Here is a 23,251-nt window from a genome sequence, read left to right on the forward strand (position 1 = left end):
GGCCGGGCCTGCAGCCGCTCCCCCAATGCCTCCGTCAGCTTTTCCTTCGGAGGAGGAATTCTCCAAAAAAAAAAAAAAAAAACAAAAAAAAAAAAAAAAAAAAAAAAAAAAAAAAACCACAAAAAAACAGAGAGAGAGAGTGAGTAAATAGTGACAGGAGAAAAGGGAAAAAAATAATAGGAGAGTAAAAAAAGAGGAAAAGAGGGGGAAGAAGAGAAATAAAACAAGGAGGGGGAAAAGTAAGAGGAAAAACAAAAGAGGGAAAAAGAACGACCCCTCCCGCCGTGGATCGCTCTCTGCCGCGGTGTCAGCGCGCCGGGGGGAGCGCGGCGGGGCCCGGACACGTCTACACAAATTCCAAGAGGGGCCGGGCTGGGCGGGCGGAGGGGAAGGGACGGGAAAACGAAGGAACGAAGGCAAAGGGGCGTCCCGGGCAGGAAAGGGGCGTCCTGAACCCCCCGCCCTCCTCCTTCCCTGCGCAGGGCCCTTCCGCCGCCTCAGCGCCATGGCCACGGCCGCGGGCAGCCGCTGCCTCCTCCTCCTCCTCCTCCTCCTGCTGCTGGGCGTCTTGGGGGCCCCGGCGCTGGGGGACCCCGGCCCTTTAGAAGACGTGGTGATAGACAGATACTATATTCCCAAAATCTGCCTGCGGGAGGCGCAGATGGGGGATTTCATTCGCTACCACTACAATGGGACCTTTAAAGATGGCAAAAAGTTTGACTCCAGGTATCGCCCGCGGCTCTGTGCCGGCTGCATGCGGGGGGCAGCTGCGGCGGGACCCTGCATGTCACCCCCAGCCCGCATGTCGGGACACACCCCGCATGTGTCCCCCAGCCCCGGGGACAGGGGCAGCCCGGCCAGAGCAGGCAGCTGCCTGCGCCAGACAACGCCCAGCACCCCCGGCTTGGAACCAAGGGGGGCTTTGGGTGGGTGCTGGGCTAACACTGGGAGCCCTGTACACGTGTCAGCCTGAAGAGAACACCCTACGGAGGCTGCAGCCCCTTTCTCTGCCCTGCCAGGTCCCACAGAAAGGTCCCAACTTTTCAGGGAGGTGCACAACCCCAGCCCTACAGAGCTGTGTGAATGCCTGTCCAGGGCACGGGCATGATTTGACCCTAATCGGCATGCTCTGCGCTCAGGAACACGTATCTACATGTGCTGCACAGGCAGGGAAATGCTTCAAGCACTTTGAGACGTGGCAGCAGCAAAACCCTTCATTATCCCAGAGCTCTGCTGGGCTCGGTGTTCCTTGGCCCCTGCATCGTCCCTGCTCTGCTCATGCTGGCTGGGAATCAGGATTGGGGCAGCCCCTGGTTTGCAGCAGCAGGAGCAGGGAGGAGAACTGGGGACGCAGAAACTACTGGAGCCGTGCTGGGGCTCAGCACCATGTAGAAGTCATAGAAGTCACAGAAGCCAAGTCATAGAAACTTCCCAGGCAGATGGTTTTTTTTTTTTTTTTGAGTTCTGGGAAGCAAAGGGGTTCACAGTTTGATGTGTCTTGTCTTTCTTGTGAGCATCAGTGGGGGAGTAGGTAACTGCAGTGGGAGCCTGGGGACGCTCACTGCTAAAAGAGTTCTCTCCCAGGAGGACATCTGCTGCCCCAGTAGTTTCTTGCACGATTTTAAAGTTTAAAAATAAAAACAAATTTGCAGTTTAAAAATGAGGCCAGGACGTCATCTTTCCTCATCACTGCATAAAGCTCTAATGTGCTGTACACAAAATGATTTGGAAGCAGCAGGAAGCCCCAGAGCTGCCGGCCTCCAGCCCAGCTCAGTGGGTGAGATCTGGGGAGGGTGTGGATGGCTTCTGGGGCTGCAGGGTCAGGCTGAAGTCCTGACCAGTGGCCCAGGGGCCAGCTGCCCTCCAGCAGCATGGGATTGAGCTCACTAGGATCCATGTTTTTGAGGAGATTCAGGCTGTGATGGGAGACCTGCACACTGGGCAGGGGGCAACCCTGTCCCTCTGCTCTGCCCCACCAGCACTGGCAGCTTTGGGAGCTTCATCCTTTTTCTCACCTCTGATGGGTGTGTCCCTTTGCCCCAGCTATGACCGAGGCGCCACGGTGGCCGGTGTGGTGGGCGTTGGGCGGCTGATCACGGGCATGGACCGGGGGCTGCAGGGCATGTGTGTGAACGAGCGGCGTCACCTCATCGTGCCACCCCACCTGGGCTACGGCAGCATCGGCGTGGGTAAGGGGCCCTGCCACGGGGGGGCTGAGGGAGCAAACCCCCAAGGGCTGGTGTTAGCAGGGACAGGGCTGCAGTGCCCCCCTGGCAGATGGGGTCTAATTGTGGCTCCATGGCCAGGGTGAGTGGTGCTGAAGTGGGGCTTCCCTGGGAGTGAGGGGTCCTTTCCCCCAGCCAGCCTGTGCTGCTTTCCCAGGGGCTGGCATGGATCTCCAGCAGCCCTGAGTTTTTAGAGGACAGAGCCCGTGGGTGGCCTGAGCTCAGTGTTGGTCCCATTTAAGATGCTCTATCCTTGTGATGCCCCTTTAGCGGGGCTGATTCCCCCAGATGCCACCCTTTACTTCGATGTGGTCATGCTGGACATCTGGAACAAGAATGACAAGCTGCAGATCACCACCTTGTCCAAGCCCGAGCGCTGCAACCGCACGGTGGAGAACTCAGACTTTGTGCGGTACCACTACAATGGCACACTGCTGGATGGGACCCCCTTCGACTCCAGGTATGGGCCACTGGGATGTACCCTGGCCTCAGGGCACAGGCCTGTGCGGCTGGGATGCACCTTCTGCCTTGACACTGGGCCACTAGGGGTGGCTGTGACCCAGGGACACCAGGCTGGGCACACAGAGCAGCCTCACCCTGTACTCCCTCCCCGCTCCCCAGCAGGGCTGGTGCAGCACTGTGATCCCCCAAACCAGCCCCTGGCACAGCACTGCTCTGGTTGGGGCTGCTGGTGTGGCCCCAGAGGCACCTCCACCCTCCTTCTCCACCACCAGCTACAGCAAGGGCAGCACCTATGACACCTACGTGGGCACTGGATGGCTGATCAAGGGCATGGACCAGGGGCTGCTGGGCATGTGTGCTGGGGAGAAGAGGAGCATCATCATCCCCCCATTCCTGGCCTATGGGGAGAAGGGCTATGGTGAGCCAGGCACTACCCATGGTGCCAGCCCCTTCCCTCCCAGCTCTGACCAGAGCCCTCTGGTGTAGAAGAACCCTCCTTCAGGCTGAGCTGTGTCCTCTCCCAGGGACCGTGATCCCACCACAGGCATCGCTGGTGTTCAGTGTGCTGCTGGTGGATTTCCACAATCCCAAGGATGGTGTCTTTCTGGAGCACCTGGAGGTGCCGGAGTCCTGCAGACGCCGGGCTGTGACCGGGGACTTTGTCCGCTACCACTACAACGGGACACTCATGGACGGGACACTCTTTGACTCCAGGTATGGGAGGAAGTGGCTGTGTTGGGAGAGCCCCTGATGTCCTCTCATGCCCCACGGCCGCAAGGAAAGGCTGGAGAGGGGACAATGGGCATGAAATAGGCTAAAAAGGACAATATCTGTTTGTTGCATCTCTTGGTGCAAGGTTTGGTTCGTGGGGGAGCAGGAGAGGCTGGGAGAAGGGGTGTGGGTTGGGGTGTAGGGGCTGGGAGAACTGATGGTGCTGTGGGGGTTCTCTTGCTGCAGTTACTCTCGCAATCAGACCTACAACACCTACATTGGGAAGGGCTACATCATCCCTGGCATGGATCAGGGGCTGCAGGGGGTCTGCATGGGAGAGCACCGCCGAGTGGTCATCCCCCCACACCTGGCTTACGGGGAGAACGGTGCAGGTAAATCTGCAGAGGGCTCTAAGGGACGGGCACATCAAAGGATGTGGGAAGAAGCAGGGAAAGGCTTCACCAGCCCTGCAGCGCTCCAGTAGCTTTCTTCACCCTCCTCTTCCAGGAGATAAAATTCCTGGCTCAGCCGTGCTCATCTTTGATGTCCACGTCATCGACTTCCACAACCCTGAGGACCCAGTGGAGATTGAGACCGTGTTCCGGCCCGAGGGCTGCAATGTCACCACCCGCAACCGGGACTTTGTCCGCTACCACTACAACTGCTCCTTGCTGGATGGCACCCGGCTCTTCTCCTCGTGCGTGCCCTGAGCATTCCCGACCCTCCTGGGGCCAGACCCTGGCTGGCACTGAGCTGGGGCTGGGCAGGCAGCAGGACTATCCACTCTGCAAGAGGCAGTGCTGGAGCATTGGCCACAGGGCAGCAGGATGGGGAGGGTTCAAGGGACACGGTGGGATAGACGTGGCCGTGGCATGGAGGGTGTAGAACTTCATGGCGTACCAGGATGGAGGATGTGGGATGGAAAGGTTGGGATTTCAGGACTGCCCACATGATCCGAGGGACTTTTCTCACCTGCACTGTTTCCTCTGTGCCTCTTGCAGCCATGACTACGAGAAGCCCCAGGAGGTAACTCTGGGGGCCAACAAGGTGATCGAGGGGCTGAACAGTGGCCTCCTGGACATGTGTGCAGGGGAGAGGCGGGTGCTCATCGTGCCCCCACACCTGGGCCACGGGGAGAGCGGAGGTAAGGGAGTGGCAGCCGACACGTGCAGTGCCAACTGCGTGGTTCAGCCTTGCCGGGCTCCTGCTGGGCTCCATCACCCCTCACCCTGCCCTGGGGCTTTGCCTTGCTCCCCGTGGTGCTGGAGCCTTTGCTGTGTTTTCCAGCCCGGGGGGTGCCTGGCAGCGCAGTGCTCCGCTTCGAGGTGGAGCTGATCTCCATGGAAGAGGGGGTTCCTGAGGGCTACCTTTTCATCTGGCACGGGGAGCCACCAGCCAGCCTGTACGAGCAGATGGACCTCAACAAGGACGGGGGGATCCCTGCTGATGAGGTGAGTGGGTGCAGAAGGAAACGGGGGCACAGGGGACCCCACCTTGGGCAGCAGCACTTGAAGGGCACTGCTGCCCCTGGGCACTTGGGAGCCTGCAGAGCTGTGCAGGAAGAACACCCCAGCCAAAGCACTGCTGCTGTGTGCGGGCAGAGTCCCCGAGGGCAGCCTCTGCTCCACTCCCTGCCTGTCCTTGTCACGGGCTTTGGTCTCCCTGCCCTGCCCAGTGCTGGCTGCACAGAGCCAAGCAGCATCTCTTCCCTCTCCCCTCTCCAGTTCTCCACCTTCATCAAGACCCAGGTGGCGGAGGGGAAAGGCCGCCTCATGCCCAGCTCTGACCCGGAGAAAGTCATTGCTGACATGTTCCAGAACCAGGACCGCAACCAGGACGGGAAGATCACACCCGACGAGCTGAAGCTCAAGTCGGATGAGGACCAGGAGAAGATTCATGAGGAGCTCTGAGGAGCAGTCCCTGCTGTTCCTGGAGACAGGACTCATCCTTGCCATGCCATGGCTGGTCTCCCACCCTGGGAATCTGCCCCTGCCCCTCCCCAGTCCTGCAGGGGGCCGGGTTTTGATTTTCACCTCTCATTAATTGAGGGTATTTTGATGTGTTCTCCTGAGCAGGAAAACTCAGCCCCCAGCTAGTAAATCCAGACAAGATGTCCCCTCCCTAAGCCCCTTCATCTGCCACCAGTGACTGCAGGTCCAGCTCCAGCCCCCTCACCTGTCCGTGCTGCCTCAGGGGCCAGGCAAGATGTAGGGGGGTTCCTCCTCACCTCCACCACAGCATTTTGTAGTTTAGGGTTGGGGATTGGGTTTTTATATAAACATTTTAAATTCTTTAAAGAGAAGAAAGAGAAGCCTTTTGTCCTAGTCCCTGCTCTGTCCCTGCTGCCATCCTCCCTGGGCCAAGAGGCTGAAGGGGGCTCAGGTTCCCAGGGTGAAACCCCAATACTCTGCAGGCATCTGCCATTCCAAAAGTCTGGGTCCCCTGAAACTGTGAGACCTGGCAAACCCCTCATCAGCTGGGAGAAGGGGAAACAGACCCTCATCCCGCAGCCCTCAGGGAGCAGCACTGTCCCCCTTCACACCCTCCCCAGCCCCCAGTGATTGAGACAAATCAGGCTCATTTTGTTTCAATGCCTAAATACAGGTCACACAGCCTTGGAGTGCTCAGGTCCTCCGTGCTGGGACCAGCACAGCTCTGGCTCCCAAAGCCTCTGTAATTTGTCCTCAACAGAGACAGAAGAAATACAGCACAGCAGTGCAGAGCAAACCCTTCAAACGGGGACTCTGCCTTGCACCAAATAAATAATTCCTCCAGGTTTCCAAGGAGTTTGTCTGTGTTTGGTTACTTTGCCATGAAACATTTCCAAGTGTTGGGGTAGTGAAACAGCTTCTCTAGTGCCCAGGGGGATTCCAGGCTCCAGCATCCACTGGGGCTGGCAGGAGAAACCAAAATTCCTGCCTGGAGGCCTCCACCAAAGCCAACAGAGCTCCAGCACTCAGACAGAGATGGCTGGGGGCTGTGGTGGGATGGGGAGCTGCCAGTGCCAGCCCAGGGAACAGAGCAGCTCCAGCCCCTGAGTGCTGCATCCAGACCACCTGTGACCCAGCTTTAGCCAATTATGTCTTTATTCCAAAACAGACTACAAATCTGTTCTTCCCAAAGTCCCACATAACCAGAGGTTATACAGCAATAAAATGGTCTTTTCCTATTGCTGCTCCGAGAGCCCAGGATCAGCCCAGAAATTTAGTACACAAACGTGGTCAGGTAAAACATTGCTTAAAACTCAAAATTCCGCCACTGGCCCCTCCTCCCCCATCCCCACCCCTCCTCCTCTGATTCCTGGCAGACAAACTTACTTTGAGCAGCAGCAGCAGCCGAGCTCTGGGGCTTTCAGGGACGGCTGGAAAAAGCTCTTTTTCCGCAGTAAGAGCTGTACTGGTGCAAGAGGGATGGGTGAGCTGAGACACAAGGCCAGAGAGCTGCTGGTTTACATGGGGAACGTGGGGCTGGGTGATGTGATGGCCAGCAGGGCCACACCAGTCCAGCAGCTGCACTGGCACCAGTCAGCCTGGGAGCTTTGATGCTCACAGAAAACAGGAGAGAGAGACTCAGCCCACAGCAAACTATCTCCATTCCACCCTCAGCTGCTGAAACAAGGGCAGAACATCTCTGTCTGAAACATGGAATGGTTCATCATGGAATGGTTTGTCATGGCCTCGGGAGGTGGCAGGGGTGAATTCCCAGTGGGATGAAGGCTGAGCAGGATAGAGTCAGTCTGGGTGGGAAACTGCAGAGGCAGGCAGAGTTGTGGTAAAGGAGAAGCTTCCTCCATCTCAGCTCTCCTGCTCTAGGGCTGGCTGAGGGCGTTAGTGAGGTCAGGATGGAGCCCAGGCAGTACCAGCAGGTGCCCTCCAGCTCTGTCCCTGCCCAGTGGCCGCTGTGTGGCCGGGGCTGGGACACGGTGTCCCCAGCTCATGTCTCAGTCAGGATGTACCGCAGAATCCCGTTCACCACGTCCAGCGTCTCGTCACTCTCCAGCACAATGTCATAGGAATCCAGGTACTTCCCCCTCCGCTCTTCCACCTGCCAGGACCGTGAACAACCAGCAGCTGAGGGTGAGGATGTTCCACCCACAGCCCTCATTACCAAAAAGGGGGTCAATAACCACCCTGACCATTTCTCAGACACAGCAGGAGCCCAGCAGACACCCCCAGGTCCCTCTGCACACCCCACAGGAGCTCATATAAATCTTTTACATGCCCAAATCACTGAGGCAGCCCCCTGGCCTGGCACCTGGGGAAGGCTGGTAGGGAAACACTGAACTGCTTCTTTCACCCACCTTGTCATTGAGAAAGCCAATCTTGAGGATGTTCTCCACGCTGGGAACACCATCTGCCATCGTCAGGTCACCCATGGAGTCTCCCAGCAGGATGATGTTTGTCCTTGTGCTCAGCTGCTGGAAGTACCCTGTGCCCTGCAGCACGGTGTTGTTCTTGTTGTAGGTGTGGATGAGGGGCCCCCTGAAGTGCGTGAGGACTCCCTGAGCACATGGGACAGACAGGCAGACAGCTCTTAACGCCGTGGTGTCACTGCTAATCATGTCCCAGTCCTCAGTCCCAGCCCCACACCACTTCCCTCACACACCCACCACACAGAAACAATGCCAGAACTCACATCATCACTGAAGTCCATGTAGTTGGAGACCACATTGACATTGGAGTAGAAGACGTTGGCCTGACGGATAATCTCTTCCAGGATATCACCAATGCCAGCAGAGAAGATGAACAGGGGGACGTTGTTCTGATGCAGCTGATCAAAGAACTCCTTGAAGCCATCCCTAGAGCAGGAGTGTCCATTGCACAGGGCTGTGTTACCAGCTCCCAGGGTGGTGCCTGGTGCCCTGTGCTGGCAGCCCAGCTCCTCTTCCTGCCCTCCACTTCCCAAACAGAAACACACATGTGAGCTCTGCAAACAGCACGAGCTCTCTGTGATTTGAGTGTGGCACCAGCACTCCCTGGCCTTCCCTGTGCAGAACCCCAGAGTTGTGGGTGCAGCAGCTGGGCGGGCACTTGTGGGAACACGGAGCACTCCAGCCTTTTGCCTGGCATGTCCTGAGCACATCAGCTGCTCAGCAGGGGCACAGGGCACAGCCTGTCTGCACACACCCACACGAGTGGGCGCTGCCAGCAGCCACGTGGGAGATGTGCAACAGGTCGGACTGGTTGGGAGGATGATCAGAACAACCTGTGATAGCCCCAGTCTGCCAGGACACAATTCCATGCAGGAGTGGAACTTGGGCTCATGAAAAGCCACCTCCTCGCTGAGCCTGGCAGTAACCTGGCAGAGCCCAGCTCTCCAGGCCAGCCTTAGGGCCACAGCTGCCAGGTCAGCTTTAGCAGCAAGTTCTAGCACAGCATTTTGTGCTGTGGGTGAAATCTGCTGCTGAGCCAAGGGCCTGCATAAGGCTTGGCAGTTCCAGTGCAAAGTACACAGCTCTGCTGGAAGCAGGGAGCTGCATGCTGCCCCTGCATCCTGCCCTGCAAATGGAGAGCTGTGCCCAGCACCAGCCCCTCAGCTGCTCCTTGCCAAGGCCCAAGACAGGGGTAGTGGTTTCAGAGCAGGAAGGGAGCAGCCTGCAGCCGAGGAGCGAGCTCAGGCTCTGGCTCATGTTCTTATTTCATGAGAACTCAGCCCCAGGGAGCAGAGCAAGGGAGGCTGGCACTGGTCACACTGTGGTGTCAGCACAGAGACCTGGCTACATGGGCAGGAGAGAAGGGCTGTGGGCAGCCAAGCTGTACCTCAGCATCACATTGCCATGCCCAAACCTCAGTATCCCATCCCCAGGCCCATACCTGAGCATCGCTTCTGACTCTCTGACGATCTGGGCTATGTCACCTTTGTGGATCTTCTGCTGCACCAGCAGCTCATGGGCCTTGGTCCACCTGTATTTGACATGGGAAAAGCAGCAGTGACAGAGCTCTCAAGCAGAGGACCTCAGCAGTCAGAAACAACAACTAAACCTTGTGAGACTGCTGCCAAGCCCAGGGATAATTCAAGCCTCGTGTCCTGTAGTCCTCAGGGACAAGAGGTTGTCAGGACAAGGTCAAGATCACCATAAGCAGCACTCACCACTCCACCATGAGGGGACGTTTCTCTTCCAGGGTCCGGTTGGGATCTATCTCAATGGGATAGTAATAGTGGAGCAGGTCCTTCAGCTGGAGTGTCACACAGAGGGAAAAAGAACAAACTGAGTATCAGATCTGAAGAGACTAAAGAAAACTAGCATTTCAGCATTTCTGAAGTTCTCAAAAGCTCTTCCTAAACACAACCAAAATGTTGTCACTGAGCAGCTTCCCTCTGAGCATACCTGGATCTCTCAGCAGCCTGGCTGGCCCCTACCTTGCTCCAAATGCTGCAGGTACAGACAGCCCTCCCCTTCTTCCTCTTATCAAACTGAAACACCCACAGCTGCACATGCAAATTCAAGTTCCCTTTTTAACTTTTCCTCTGTCACTGCTGGCTGAAATGAAGCCTGGACACTTTCTCATTCCATCCTGGCAGCCACCACAGCTGGGAGAACTGCCACACCAGCCAGTGTGACCTCCTGATGATGGCTGACAGGTACAACAATCACGGAGCCAAGGCATGGTGTGCCTTACACACAGCACCCACCTTCTTCTTGCCATCCTCACTGATAACACGGCTGGTATCAAGGATATCTGCAAAGAAAATAAAACACCAGTGACGTAGCACAGAACCATAAACAGGCTTTCTACAGCAACTCCCCTGTGTCTCAGTGCTGGCTGTTCCCAATACAAGCCATGGTGACACCGTGACCCTGTGTGGTGCAAGGGTTAAGCAAGGGGCAAGGTGCAAGAGTAACAAGCACAGGCTCACTGTGGGGTCCCAAGACAGTGGCTCTCACTCTGAGCCCACAGCAGGCCCCAGCTGGAGGGCCTGGCTTGGCCAGACAGCAGCCTTGGTGCCCCTGGGCAGTGGGATGAAGGCAGCCAGCCCAGGAGCTGGCTCCTGGCCCCTGCAATGGGCAGTGGGCAGCTGGCACCAGGCAGTGAGGCCCAGACCTGCACTGGGGACGACAGGACAGAGCGGCCAGGCTTGGCAGAGGAGGGCACAGGGGATGACAGGAACCACATCAAATACAAACACAGAAACCAAACAGAACCAGCGACAGCAAAAACAACGGCTTCCACTCACTGTGAGATGTGGGGCAGCGCCTGCCATTGCAACCAAACCTGCTCAGGGTCATGTCAAAGTCAGAAATGACCTGGAAGAGGGGAGAAAACCAAAACCGTGTGTGACCCAGTGCATTCTGCAATGGCCAGAGTGAGCCCGAGGCGCTGCACCACTAGTCTCCAGTGGGCACAGACTGGCAGGGACGACGTGGCTGCTCCTAACAGATGGTGTCCTCACCCTCCCACCCCGAGCTCTTATCGGCACCGGATGGCTTCACCCCGCCTGGGCGGAGCAGGGGTTGTTTGCGGACTGGGTTTGGGGACTGAAGCTTTGGTTAAAGCTTCATAACTGGGAGCCAAAAGCTCCTCCGAGGGGAGCCCCCAGCCCCGTCCTCCCCATCCTCCGGGGCTTCTCCCTCTCCTGCTGCACCCCTCGCCGCAGCAGCTTCCTCGCGGGGCTGGGAGAAGCCGGGGGCCGAGGAAGGGACAGCTGAGAAAAGGACAGAGATCGGTACCTGCAGTTTGGCCACCCCCTGCTCCCGGAGAGACTCGATGATCCCCCGCACACGCTCGGGCTGCCGGATCCGGACCGTAGCTTTCTCCAGCTCGGGCACCTACAGGCAGAGACTCTGCTCGGTGCCGCCCCGCTTCCCCAAAGCTCCGGGGGGGACCGAGACCCTCCAGCCCCGTGTCCCCCTGTGCCGGCCGCGCTCCCGGCCCGCAGCCCCGCTCACCATCTCGCCGCTGGCTCCGCTCTCTGGGGCCCGGGCGGGGCGGGACCGGAACGCGGCGGCGGGCCCCGGGCGGGGCTCCGGGAGCCTCCGGTGACCGCTGCGGCCGGGGAGCGAATCCTCCCGCGCTCCGCCCCGCGCCCGCAGCGCCTCCGGCCGGCCGCTGCGTTTCCGTCACGAGCAGCCGGGAAGGCGAAGGATAGAGAGAGAAAAAAAAATTAAAAAAAAAAAAAAAAAAAAGCCACAGATAGATTTTTTTTTTTTTTTTTTTTTTTTTTTTTTTTTTTTTTTTTTTTTTTTTTTAAAGAAAGGTCACCGGCTTTTTCGTGCCCGCAGGGCTCCCGCTCGGCACTGAACCACTCCGCAGCCCCGGGAACACTGAGAACACCGAGTCCTGGAGCACTGGCGGGGGATAAGCCCTCGAAAAATCCCCCAGCACTGCCAAAGCCACCATTAACCGATGTCCCTAAGTGCCACATCCACAAGACTTTTAAAACCCTCCAGAGATGAGGATCCGCCACTACTGCCTTATCTACCATTACTGCCCTCGGCAGGCTGTGCCAGGGCTGGACAACCCATTTGGAAAAAAAAATAAAATCCTGGCATTAGCAATATATAACCTAAACCTCCACTGACAAAGCAGCAGGGACAGTGTGTGTGACAGTCCTTACATGAGCTGGAGTATACCTCAGCCTCCTCCTGGGCGAGGTGGCACAAGACCCTTCAGCAATGGCTCATGCCCACATTTGGGGGCTGTTACACCTCAGTGAATATTTCTGAAGGGTTGCCAGGGGATCAATCACATGGCTGGTTTTGCTCCAAGCAACCATCGACACGGTGCAGGTCCAGGACCCAGTATCACCTGGGCTGTGGGGAAGCAAAGGCTGGGGGCAACCACAGAATGCTGGGCCTGGGTCACCCCTGCATCTCTGTGATGTCATTATGGGGCACAATCCAGAACCAGCAAGGGGGCTCAGTGCTGGATGTTTGGGGACAACACCAGAGTGCTCCACACACCTCAGCAAGGTCCACTGCCTCTGGCTCCAACGTGAGGGATAACTTGGCACCCACCAAATATTCATGCTCCAACATGGAGAGGAAGATGAGCGAAAGGAAATGCAGCATCTCCAATGAACTTCGCCTGGAAGGGAGATTCTGTGATGTGATCATCAGTGTAGATGGGGTAGAATTCAAGGCTCACAAGCTCATCCTCTCTTGCTGCAGTATCTACTTCAGGTCAGTAGTTGAAACACAGGGGGATGGGGGCAAAGAGTATTCCCTGATTGAGGTCACCCTGCCTCAGCACTTCTTCAGGACTTCCACCTGCCCTGAACCTTTCATCAAGTGATTTCCCATAGTCCTCACACCTCCCTGAAGGCCAGGATTAACCCACATATGAATGGCTTTTGGCAATGGTGTCAGAGGAGCCCCAGACACTGTGCAGGGCTGGAACCTGGCCAGCCTGGCCTAGGTGCCACAGGGCAGCTTTGCCTTCCCCACACCCTGTGACTCTGGGCTTCAAGACCAAATGTTGGTGCTGCACCTGGGTTGAGGCAACCCCACCCCAGTATCAATCTGGGCTGAGGATGAACTGATTGACAGCAGGCCTGGGGAGAAGGACTTGGGGTGTTGGTGGGTGAGAGGCTGAACATGCTCTGGTTGTGTGCACTGGCTCTCAGAAAGCCCCCATTGTCCTGGGCTCGTCCCCACAGCGTGGGCAGCAGGCAACGGAGGCATTCTGCCCCTCTGCTCCTCTCAGGTTAACCCCCTTGCCCAGCTGCCTCCAGCTCTGGTATGCTCCAGAGGCTGTGTCTCCTTTTTTAAACAACCAGCAATTAAAACATTAATCAATAAACAATGGGGCCTCCCAGAATGGCTCCTACCAGTGCCAAATCTAGTGCCCTAGAGGCAGGGGGAGCACAGGGGATCCAGGGGCAGGGTTTAATGCGGCAACACCATGTTTTCAGGACTCTGTTTACCAACTGGGACAACGCAGACAAGATGGTCTATCAAATCCCTGGCATTTCAGCTGAAATGATGGCTCTCATCATCAATTACGCCTACACCGGGACAGTACCGATCACAGAGGACAATGTTGAGAGTTTGCTAGCTGCAGCAGATCAGTTCAATGTCATGGGCATCGTCAGCCTGTGCTGTGAGTTCCTCAGTTCCAGGCTGTGCTTTGAGAATTGCATTGGCATTTGCAGACTCACTGACTATTACCACTGCCCCGACCTGCGCGCAGCTGCCTGCGTGTACATCCTGCATCACTTCGAGGAGGTGTCCCAGGTGTCCGAGGAGTTCCTAGACCTTTCTGCCGAGGAACTGGCACACATCATTGAGAAGGATGAGCTCAACGTGCGGCGAGAAGAAGCCGTGTTTGAGGCTGTGCTGAGGTGGATCGCCCATGACCCGCAGAACAGGAGGCAGTACATCGCCTGCTTGCTCAGCAAGGTGGGTGCAGCGCTGCTTTGGAGCTGTCCCCACAGGCTACCGAGGGGGAAACCATCAGTATTAATACTCCAACCTCCCCCTTGCATGTTTCAGGTTCGACTGGCACTCCTACAATCTGACTACTTCATGAACAACGTCAAAGCTCATGAGTACGTGAAAGACAATGCCAGCTGCAAAGATCTCATCATCAGTGCCCTGTCCGAAATCTACGACCTGAACTCCTACGGCCAGAGTTCCTCAGTCAATGCCAACCCACTCACCCGGCCGCGGCTGCCCTACGCCATCCTCTTTGCCATCGGGGGCTGGAGCGGCGGCGGCGCCACCAGCGCCATCGAGACCTACGACGGCCGCACTGACAAGTGGCTGAACATCCCCTGGGAGCAGGAGAGCCCCGTTGCCTATCATGGCTCGGCTTATTTGAAAGGCCACGTCTACGTTATCGGTGGATTCGATGGCACGGATTATTTCAACATCGTCAAACGGTTTGACCCGCTCCAGAAGACGTGGCAGCAGGTAGCACCCATGCACTCACGGCGCTGCTACGTCAGCGTCACCGTTGTGGACAACTTCATCTATGCCATGGGAGGGTTTGATGGGTACATGCGGCTCAACACAGCAGAGCGGTATGACCCAGACACCAACCAGTGGACCCTGATCACCCCCATGCACGAGCAGAGGAGCGACGCCAGTGCAACCACGCTGAATGGAAAGGTAAACTAACCCCAACTAAGAGCAGTTGGGGTTGCTGTATGAAGGAAGTTCACATAAACCCTCACTAAATGAGTAACACTTAAATTCGTAACAATTCATTAAGTCCTGGAGCTACAGATATAAAGCAGCCTGCCTGGTATGGCAGAGATGTGACCAGCAGTACAAAAACTCTGCCAGAGGTGCTGTCCACCTAATGCCCAGCAGCTCTTTTCCTGGTCATAGGTGCAATACCAGGCTTGTCTGCTTCATGCAGCTTGGACAATCAAGAGCTGAAATCTTGCTGGCATCAACTCTTTGCACTGCTGCTACTTCGAACCCATGATGAAAAGACCATCCTCATTCTAAAACAAAACAGCCCAAAAATCTTGCTCCACCATTCATATTCTCTTCAACGTGTTTCCTCACCAAGGGTCTAACCACCCCATTCACAGTTTCCCACCTCTCCTGTCTCCAGGTTTACATCTGTGGTGGGTTTGATGGCGATCAGTGCCTCAGCTCAGCTGAAGTGTTCAACCCCACCACAAACCAGTGGTCCCTGATTGCCCCAATGAGCAGCAGGAGAAGCGGAGTTGGGGTGATGGCGTACGGGAACCAGGTGTACGCGGTAAGGGCCAACAGCACCCAGCACTGCAGTCCTTTGGGTGGCTGCAGCTCCCAGGCCCCCAGGGTGTCCAAGTGTTTATATGAGGTTTAGGGAAGTCACAGTCAGAACAGTTGATGCACTTCCTGAGAATGTTATCACCCGTCACACATTATTGAGCATGAACATGGTGTTTGGCAATGTTTAAGCAGCTGCAGCACAGAACATAATTTCTGCCATTGCCAACAGCATCAGCAGCACTGAGCAGGGGCTTGGGCCTGTTCATCCATTGTTTATCCTCCCCATGGACTGCATCCAACCTCTGGAAACCTGTCAAAATTGACAGGTGCATAAAGTGCTCTGGAAAGCTCCTCAGAGTGCAGGGAACAATATAGCAAGAGCCATGTTCGGAGGTCTTGTGCTCTCCACCATGCTCAGACTGCAGCCAGGGAGGCAGGAACAGTTCCCATCTCACTGTGCATGCCAGGATTGGGCTGAGGAAAGGCCCCTCTCAAGCTCTGTCCCTTTGGCCTTCACAGGTTGGAGGGTTTGATGGCAACAACCGGCTCCAGAGCGTGGAAGCGTACAACCCTATTGCCAACGCCTGGCACGCCGTGCCCTCCATGCTAAATCCCCGCAGCAACTTTGGCATTGAGGTGATGGACGGCCTGTTGTTCGTGGTCGGGGGCTTCAATGGGTTCAGCACCACCGTTGCCACCGAGTGCTACGAGGAGGACACCAACGAGTGGTACGACGCCCACAGCATGGGCATCACCCGCAGTGCCGTCAGCTGCTGCGTGGTGCCAGGACTCTCCAACGTCATGGAATACATCGCCAGGCAACACTACTACCAGCACAGCTCCTCCATGGACATCTTGTTCACCAGTTCAACTCGGAGCTCGCCGTTGTAAATAGTTCCCCTTAGCTAGGAGTGTTGTGATCAGCCATCACTGGATGCTTGTGTAAATAGTTCTGCGTATCTAATAAAGTCTTCTGAGCATCCCAACATTGGATGCCTGTGTAAATAGCTCTCTTCAGGTAATAAAAGCCCCACGGCACCAAGGGAGTATGTTCTCTTGTTCTAAAATAGAAACAATTGTAACAGGCCAAAAGGATCATTAGGATTTCAAATTTGCACTCAACAGCACTACCCAACAGGAGTATCAGCCACACCCTAGATATCAACTTCAAAAATCAAAAGCACAACAGAATGCTAGAGAAATAAAAGGTTTATTTTCATTAATTCACCTCTTACAATAAACTTTAGTACAGTGTATTGAAGATCAAGAACAGGACAGCAGGATCTGTTTCAAAGGATCTATAACACACGATTTTACCTCACAGGTAAGGACAAGAGTGCTGCTCCCTAGGAAACTGCTGTCCCTCTGTTAATATGACAGGAGAGCAGAGCTGCTGCAACCCACAGTGACATGGATCCACGAGGAGAATCTGACTATTAATGGTCATCAAACAGCTCATTAGTTCCACACTCTACATTCATATTAGTAACAGGGTTAGATCCTCAAGAGCACCTGTTTTATCATATTCCACCCAAGACTGTCAAACAGGAGATGGCTTGTATCCCAACCTAAGGCGGACAGAGCTGAAAATAAACCCAAGCCACAAACCACTTTCTTTACGCTTGCTTTTCAAAGCCCACTGGATGTTACAAAATCCTGTTACAAGGCTGAAAACATAAGAAGTTCTAATTCCTTGGGACAGGGTTTGTTGCCAAACACGGCGGTATTCCACAACACCCAAGATGAGCCAAGAGTTTGGATTTTAATATTTACTGTAATGGAGAAAAATGCCATTGTAATAGTCAAGCAGAATGCTGGGTAGAGTTATTCACAGCACATATAACTTTGGGCTGTTTGCTTCATCTCTGGAGTGGTCTCCCACTATGTGCAAGGGAGTCATTAAAAACACACAACCCCTGGCTACTAATGGAGTATCCAGGTAGTTATAAAATATTATGTACATGTATGGCCCCTGGGAGTTACTAAAGTGACTGCCAGCACCTGGCAGGTACCACTTGTACTTTGAGCAGAAAGCCAGGACATGACATGTGTGTTTGGTGGCAGGCATCAGGACAGGTGTAGAGGTGTGATTGTCCTAAGGAGGAGGAAAACTCCCTACAAAGTCTTTTTTTCCCTCAGTGAGGCCAGCCTTCTCACCCTTACTGAACACACACTGGGATCCTGCTGACAGCTGGCCAGCCTCTAGAAACACACAGCAAGAATTGCCAGGCTTTTGTTTATGGGAGCACTTGATAAACACCCAGCAAGCTATGGTGCTCAAGGGCATGTGGAATTGTCATGGATCCACAGGCTTGTGGGCTAAACTTGTGGCAGCCACAGCCATGAATGCAATTCTCCTGACACCTCATGTGATGCAATGGATCACTCGACCTATCAGTCACAAACCACATCAGTGCCACTGGTCCCCTGCGACTCAAGGCTAAAAAAACCCAGCTGCTTAAAACTATCCCAGACCTGGCAGAGCAAACATTAAGAGCAGCCTGTGCTGCTGCCAGGCCCCCCCAGCCCAGAGCACATGGAGGAACAGCACGGCACACATGGCATGCAGGTGGCACACACGGGTGGTTACCTGTCCAGGGATGGGGCTGTGCTCACACTGCCTCTGAGTGGAGTGCTTTTAGTAAATGCCACAGCTTGTCCGTCAGCCCAAAGTCCTCCTGGGAAGTGCAATAGCAATTTTGCTTAGAAAAAGCAACACTGCAAGGTTTGTTTTCGCCTCTATTGCATAGTACCATGCATTAAATATTCAGCTCTTATTCCAACTGAAAGAACCATCTTGGTGTTTCTCCCTATAAATTGTCTGTATTTTATGATAGATTACAAGAGAGCTTGGAGAGAGCTGTGGTGATGACCTACCACTCTCCAACTGCCTGCTCAATGCCTCCAGCTGGTTCAGCAGGGTGGAGCACATGAACTCCTCTCCCTTGCTTTGGTAAAAAGTCTGGGAAAGTATCTTAAAATCAGCTCCCACAAATTGCTGTTACATTGATGGATTCAGCACTGGAGGCATTTACACACTTTATCACAAACTGCTGCAGGAGCAACAATTCTGCACCTACTCCAGCCAGACTGCAGGACTCCATGGGCCAGACATGGATCAACCCCCAGCCTGCAGCAGCTGCTTGGGAACAGTCACCTGCAAACATCACCTTAAAACTCACCTATTTCCTCTTGCATGAAGCCAGTAGCATAGACTTCACCTGCCCCAACAACCAAACAGGCAAAGAAAATACAACATGGTTACCACAGAGGAGTAAACTGAGACAAACTCTTCAGAATTTCAAGTTTGGTACTTTTTTTAACTAAGGCTGCAGACTCCCACAAACAGACAAGTTGTTGATATCGAAGTGGCCCAGGAACCACAAAGTGGAGCATTAAGGGACGTACACATCAGAGAAACCTTTACACACTGAAAGGTGGAAAGACTTACCCCAAGTTTCAGATATGATCTGGGCTGCCGGCTGAACTGGAAAAGGAGAATGAGCAGCTCAGGAAGCAAAACAATTAAGACCAAAACAAACCCCAATCTGGTTACAAGTTCTTTGCAAAGAAGTCACCCACATCAAAACCACCAGCAAATCATCAATGACCCAAGAACACTAACACATTTTTCAGAAGGTTTGTCTACACAAATTTTGTAATACCCAGGTTACTTCTCCCATTCCCTTCTCTAAGATCCTGAGTTAGACTGCATGGAAAAAACCTGGAACATTCAAAAGAAGGGAAGGATAGCGAGAAAAAGGAGGTAGGAAGTATGCATGAAACTCTTGGTAAATGCAAGGGTCCTGGAGCTCCTTGGACTGGGGAGGAGGAGTGCTCAGTGAGACAGGTAACTGAGAGGCAGGGATACTCCAAAAGGACTATCCCATGTGCTGTTCCCTGGGAGAGCAGCAGGAAGCAATCCAGAGCCAACCAGGGCACTCGCATGTATAGCCACCTCAGAATGCCGAAAGGTGTTTAAATGAGCTTAAATCTCACCACCAAGTGGGGGAGTGGGAGACTGAGATACTTGGAGACTCTGAAAGCCCAGCTCTCCCCCCTGCAGAAGCACACGTGCCAGCTTGGTAGAGAGCTGCAGCACAGCTTCTGGGAGGCCCTTGGGACAGCACAGCAGGGCAAAGGCTTCTGATTGTCAGAGACAGGCTGAGAACAGCAGGGGCTCTTCCATCACTTTTCACTACAATTAAAACATGTGCAACATTTGAGAAAAGACCTACGAGTAGCTTAGGTTTCACTGTATTCCCGGGAAATAATGCCACTCTCGCTGATCCACTCTGACTGAACTGAACAACCAGGGTGGGTGAGTGGCTCATTGCTGGTTGTCACTCCCTTCACTCAGGCTGTTGACCCAGTTCTCAAGTTTGAGTCAGATACAGACTCAAACCTGCAAATACACCTAAAAAACATCCACTGCCTCAAGCTCTCCTTTAGCAAGTGTTTTGTGTCCAGCCAATCATCCACTCAGAAACAAATTCTGCAGCCTCTCTACAACACACAAATACAAAATATTTAATACACATAGAAACATCCTGAAGTAATTTCATAAAGAAAGATTGTGCTTTTGTTTCATACAGAACTATTGCACTTGCCTCCAGCTTGGGAAAGCCAAGTACACCAACAGCAATCCTGTGAAGTTTAGTCACTGAGGAGAGAATCAAAGGAATGTCAAGAGATAAGTGCAAATGAAACAGGTGCTTTCAAGCACACACAAATGTAACCACTAAATTATTAAGAGAGAGATCTTTGATGTTCCAAGTAGAACTGTTAGAGACTATCTCTACAGAAACCTTTGGAACCAAAGATCTGAGGAGAGAAGTAACAGGCTTAATGTTCCCGGAGCCATTTCACGGCCCGATACAGGCTACAGCTTTTCCCTGGGCATCATTAAGGAATACTGCTGGATTCACGGAGTGTCTCAATTGCCACCCACCCTCAACTTCTGAGCTTCTGAATTTTCAGCACACGACAGATGCTGGTTTTATGCATCAAAACCAATCCACACCCTCATGTCTTATAAAGACACATCAAGCCTAACAAATGGGTTTATTTCCTAGGCTCATCAGGAGTGACACTGCACACACTAGCACTCGATCTGGGAGCGTGGCATCCTCCGCAAGCTCAGGGAGTATCGGTGTATCTCCTGCATCTGCCTTTCCTGCATTTGCCTTATTCTATCTTGTTGCCACATGAGATTTTGTGGCATGGGGTACCTCTGTGTTCCCTGCAGGCACCTGAAGGGGATTCTCACATGGCAGGCAGTGGCTCTGCAGCGGGGCTGTGGCATTGGGGGCAGCAGCATCCAGCGCCTCCGCTCGGCACAGTAGCGATAGGCCTCCTTCCTGTACTGCTTGTCAATGTCATCACTGTTCTTCCAGCCCCCAATGATAAACACGTCATCTTTGTAGTAACAAATAGCTGCTCCTTCAATGCTCAGGACCTCGGGGGGCAAAGATTCCAGGATTTCATCCGAGGCCCTGTTGGAGATCTTTCCCTTGGCCTCCTCATTGTCTATGGGGTAACTCTTGGGGCAGCACGATGCAGTGTGGTAGAAGTTGGTGTTGGCAACAGACATCTGGAAAGAGCAGTAGTTGTCGATGAGGGGTAGGGACTCCACGTCCTGCCACTGCCTGGTTTCAGCATCGTATCTGACAATAACAGCCCTCAGCCCATCCTCGCTGTCGCTGTCAACCGGGGTGCGGGCGGCCAGATACACAAACCGGTCCTCCACGGAGACAGCTTTGACATCCCGCAGGATCTTTGGTGCTGACTCCAGGTTCAGCCACTTGTCCTGCTCAGGACTATAAATGGCCACATCTTTAAAGCCTGGACTGAAATTGCCATGTCCACCAATACTGTACAAGTTGCCTTTCACTTCAGTAAGGCCAAAGGAATGCTTCCTGGTGATTAGGTTCGAAACCTGCTCCCAGATATTTCTGTTTGGATTGTACCTTTCCACAGTCTTGGCAAAGCCCGGCTCCATGGAGCCAGCCACATACACGTAGGACTCTGTCACGGCCACGGCATGCCCGTCCAGGTGGTTGTGGATGTGAGGCAGGTTGACCCACCTGTCCTCATCGATGAAGTAGCCCACACACTCGCTCAGGTAGTCTCCGCCCTCGGACACGCCGCCGATGACCATGATGACGTCCATGTTCTGGCCGAAGCGCGGCAGCAGCGAGGCGGGACAGGCGGAATGCTGCAGGTTCCCAGACTGCAGGTTCTCGGAGCGCAGGGCATGGCTCTCCACGGCCTCGGACACCAACTTCACACAAGCCTCACTGCTCAACACCAGCTGCTCGGATTTGACGTGGCGAGTCAGGTATGTGGGTTTCATCTGAGACAGTCTTAGCAGCTTAAAGAGATCTTCGAAGTACCTCTCTCTTTCCTCAGGATTTTTCTGAACCCACTTCAAAACAGTCTCAAAGAGGATTTCTTCAGAGTCTACCGTGATCTCCGAGTCTGAGAGCCAGTCTCGCACTAGGTGAAATGGCAACGTGTAGAACTCCTCATCTTGGATGACTTTGTGGAAGTTTCTCCTGATCATATCCTGCGCTTTGAGGGCCAGCTGATTCAGGGAATACATGTGGGCCAAGCTGTGAACCGCCACACAGTTGGAGAGGTTCAGTTTCTTCTTCAGAAACTCTCCACAGAAATCCTTCAACCGGGTCAGCAGAAACCTGCAGGAAAAACAAGGGAGTTAGACATCCCTGGAGGAGTTCAAGGCCAGGCTGGAGGAGCCTTGGAGCAACCTGAGACAGAGGACAGTGTCCCTGCCCATGGCAGGAGGTGGAACAAGATGAACATCTAAGGTCCCCTCCGAGCCAAAGCAGTCTGTGACGCTCTGGTGCCGCGGCCCGGTCCCCGCCAGCCCCCGTCCCGGCCGCACTCACCTGTCCGCCATCTCCAGCACCTCATGGACGTTACCGGGGCTCACGCGGATGGTGCCGGTGTACATGAAACCGATAACGGCCTCCACCGTGTCGGGGTCGGGGCCGCCCTCCGAGCTCCACTTCTGCAGCTCCACCCGCCCCGAGCGCGACTCCGCAAACCCCCCCGAGAGCAGCGGCGTGAAGTACTCGGTGGCGGCTGCCAGGACGGACCGGTGCGCCCGGTACTCGCGAGCCATGCCCGCGCCGCCGAAAGCCAGCGTGATGTCGCAGTACAGGCCGTGGCGGCGCTGCTCGTTCTGCCGCCAGGCCAGGTCGGAGCAGTGCGCCGGGCACTCGAACTCCTCCGCTTCAGCCTCCACGCCCGCCGCGCCGCTGCGCGGGCCCCCGCGGTCCGCTTCGGCCGCCGGCGGGCCGGGACCGGGGCCGGGGCTGGGAGCGAGCTGCGGCTGCGGACCGGCCACTGCCGCCGCCATCTTGTCCGACATGGCGGGCGGGGCGGGGCGCTGCCCCCTGGCGGAGGGAGCGCGACTCCGCAGGGCAACGGCGGCGCCGCTGCGAGGGGAACCGGGGCCGGGGGAACCGGGGAACCGGGGCCAGGAGACCGGGGCCGGCCAGAGGAGCCAGGGCCGGGGGAACCGGGGCCAGGGGAGCCGGAGCCGCCAGAGGAGCCGGGGCCGGCGCAGCTCCCGCGACCCGCCCAGAGCCCGCGCCCCCTCAGCCCGGCACCCCACGGACCCCGGGCCCGCTTTACTCAGGACCCCCGTGGATCCCCGTCCCCTCAGTCCGGGAGCCCCCGGGACACCGCATCCCCTCACCGCACACCCCTCGGGCCATCCCGCTCTCCCCGTCCCCTCAGCTTCCCCGTCCTGTGGGCGCCCCGGACCAGACCCACTCGGAGCCTCAGAAATCCTCATTTTCTTCTTCCCCGCGCCCTCACAGGCTGCGCCTGAGCAATTAGGAATTCTCTCACTCCGTGGTACACAGGGTTAATTACAATGCGGTGATCTCCAGGTGGTTAGTTTATGCTTGCTATATACACGGTGTAGTTCCCTAACTCTAGTATAATGCTCTGTCAATCACAGCTTGCTTGTGGCCTTCTGTTTAATCTCTGCTTTACTGAATTTTATCTTTTTGACCTACACTGCAACAGGCAAGGTGAAATCTGCATGCAGTTTGATTTTTATTTCTCCCCTTTTAAAGCACCTGAAACAGACTCTCAGGAGTAATTGCCTTGAAGGTTGTTATTTTGTTAAATGGCAACTTGTCACACAGCGCCTTAGACACTGTTTAGG

General features: G+C 55.0%; 3 protein-coding genes across 8 annotated transcripts; 2 read left to right on the plus strand and 1 right to left on the minus strand.

Moving 5' to 3' along the window:
* Positions 1-16: 16 nt before the first annotated feature.
* Positions 17-6,184, plus strand: FKBP10 (FKBP prolyl isomerase 10). 2 transcript variants are annotated; one of them, XM_066336568.1, is made up of 10 exons: positions 17-726; positions 2,044-2,189; positions 2,496-2,685; positions 2,960-3,105; positions 3,212-3,401; positions 3,645-3,790; positions 3,906-4,095; positions 4,400-4,542; positions 4,686-4,849; positions 5,123-6,184. In XM_066336568.1, exons 1-10 carry the CDS (start codon positions 506-508, stop codon positions 5,306-5,308), a joined length of 1,722 nt encoding a protein of 573 aa, XP_066192665.1. In that variant the 5' UTR covers positions 17-505; the 3' UTR covers positions 5,309-6,184. The 2 variants fall into 2 exon arrangements, with proteins under 2 accessions (XP_066192665.1, XP_066192664.1); XM_066336567.1 differs by having other exon boundaries at positions 4,686-6,184.
* A 282-nt stretch (positions 6,185-6,466) lies between these two features.
* Positions 6,467-22,456, minus strand: LOC136372102 (7-methylguanosine phosphate-specific 5'-nucleotidase). Of its 5 annotated transcripts, XM_066336565.1 has the most exons (11): positions 21,960-22,456; positions 20,280-21,746; positions 12,355-12,424; positions 11,068-11,166; positions 10,575-10,644; positions 10,032-10,078; positions 9,489-9,574; positions 9,212-9,301; positions 8,034-8,196; positions 7,699-7,899; positions 6,467-7,442 (listed from the first exon to the last, which is right to left on the minus strand). In XM_066336565.1, exons 1-11 carry the CDS (start codon positions 22,442-22,444, stop codon positions 7,332-7,334), a joined length of 2,889 nt encoding a protein of 962 aa, XP_066192662.1. In that variant the 5' UTR covers positions 22,445-22,456; the 3' UTR covers positions 6,467-7,331. The 5 variants fall into 5 exon arrangements, 2 of the variants coding, with proteins under 2 accessions (XP_066192662.1, XP_066192663.1); XM_066336566.1 differs by lacking the exons at positions 12,355-12,424; positions 20,280-21,746; positions 21,960-22,456 and adding an exon at positions 11,287-11,305; XR_010745447.1 differs by lacking the exons at positions 6,467-7,442; positions 7,699-7,899; positions 8,034-8,196; ... (4 more) ...; positions 11,068-11,166; positions 12,355-12,424 and adding exons at positions 16,240-17,726; positions 18,231-18,269 and having other exon boundaries at positions 18,500-21,746.
* KLHL10 (kelch like family member 10) lies at positions 12,412-16,090 on the plus strand. Its single transcript, XM_066336569.1, has 4 exons — positions 12,412-13,737; positions 13,831-14,448; positions 14,903-15,052; positions 15,568-16,090. The coding sequence occupies exons 1-4, from the start codon at positions 13,141-13,143 to the stop codon at positions 15,937-15,939; spliced, it is 1,737 nt and encodes a 578-aa protein (XP_066192666.1). The 5' UTR covers positions 12,412-13,140; the 3' UTR covers positions 15,940-16,090.
* Positions 22,457-23,251: the final 795 nt, after the last annotated feature.

The sequence above is a fragment of the Sylvia atricapilla genome, chromosome 27 (assembly GCF_009819655.1).
Source record: "Sylvia atricapilla isolate bSylAtr1 chromosome 27, bSylAtr1.pri, whole genome shotgun sequence".
Taxonomy (NCBI): Eukaryota; Metazoa; Chordata; class Aves; order Passeriformes; family Sylviidae; genus Sylvia; species Sylvia atricapilla.

Bases quoted from the DNA above. Each gene is read 5' to 3' on its own strand.
- FKBP10 (XM_066336567.1), top strand. From the start codon at position 506: ATGGCCACGGCCGCGGGCAGCCGCTGCCTCCTCCTCCTCCTCCTCCTC. The intron at 727-2,043 runs GTATCGCCCGCG...CCTTTGCCCCAG, and splicing joins GGCAAAAAGTTTGACTCCAG to CTATGACCGAGGCGCCACGG. The intron at 3,402-3,644 runs GTATGGGAGGAA...CTCTTGCTGCAG, and splicing joins GGGACACTCTTTGACTCCAG to TTACTCTCGCAATCAGACCT.
- KLHL10 (XM_066336569.1), top strand. From the start codon at position 13,141: ATGGGGCCTCCCAGAATGGCTCCTACCAGTGCCAAATCTAGTGCCCTA. The intron at 13,738-13,830 runs GTGGGTGCAGCG...TGCATGTTTCAG, and splicing joins TCGCCTGCTTGCTCAGCAAG to GTTCGACTGGCACTCCTACA. The intron at 14,449-14,902 runs GTAAACTAACCC...TCCTGTCTCCAG, and splicing joins CAACCACGCTGAATGGAAAG to GTTTACATCTGTGGTGGGTT.
- LOC136372102 (XM_066336565.1), bottom strand. From the start codon at position 22,444: ATGTCGGACAAGATGGCGGCGGCAGTGGCCGGTCCGCAGCCGCAGCTC. The intron at 12,425-20,279 runs GTACCCCATGCC...TCTCCCTTCCAG, and splicing joins TGCCTGCAGGGAACACAGAG to GCGAAGTTCATTGGAGATGC. The intron at 9,575-10,031 runs GTGGGTGCTGTG...GTGACACTCCAG, and splicing joins GTGAGGATGGCAAGAAGAAG to CTGAAGGACCTGCTCCACTA.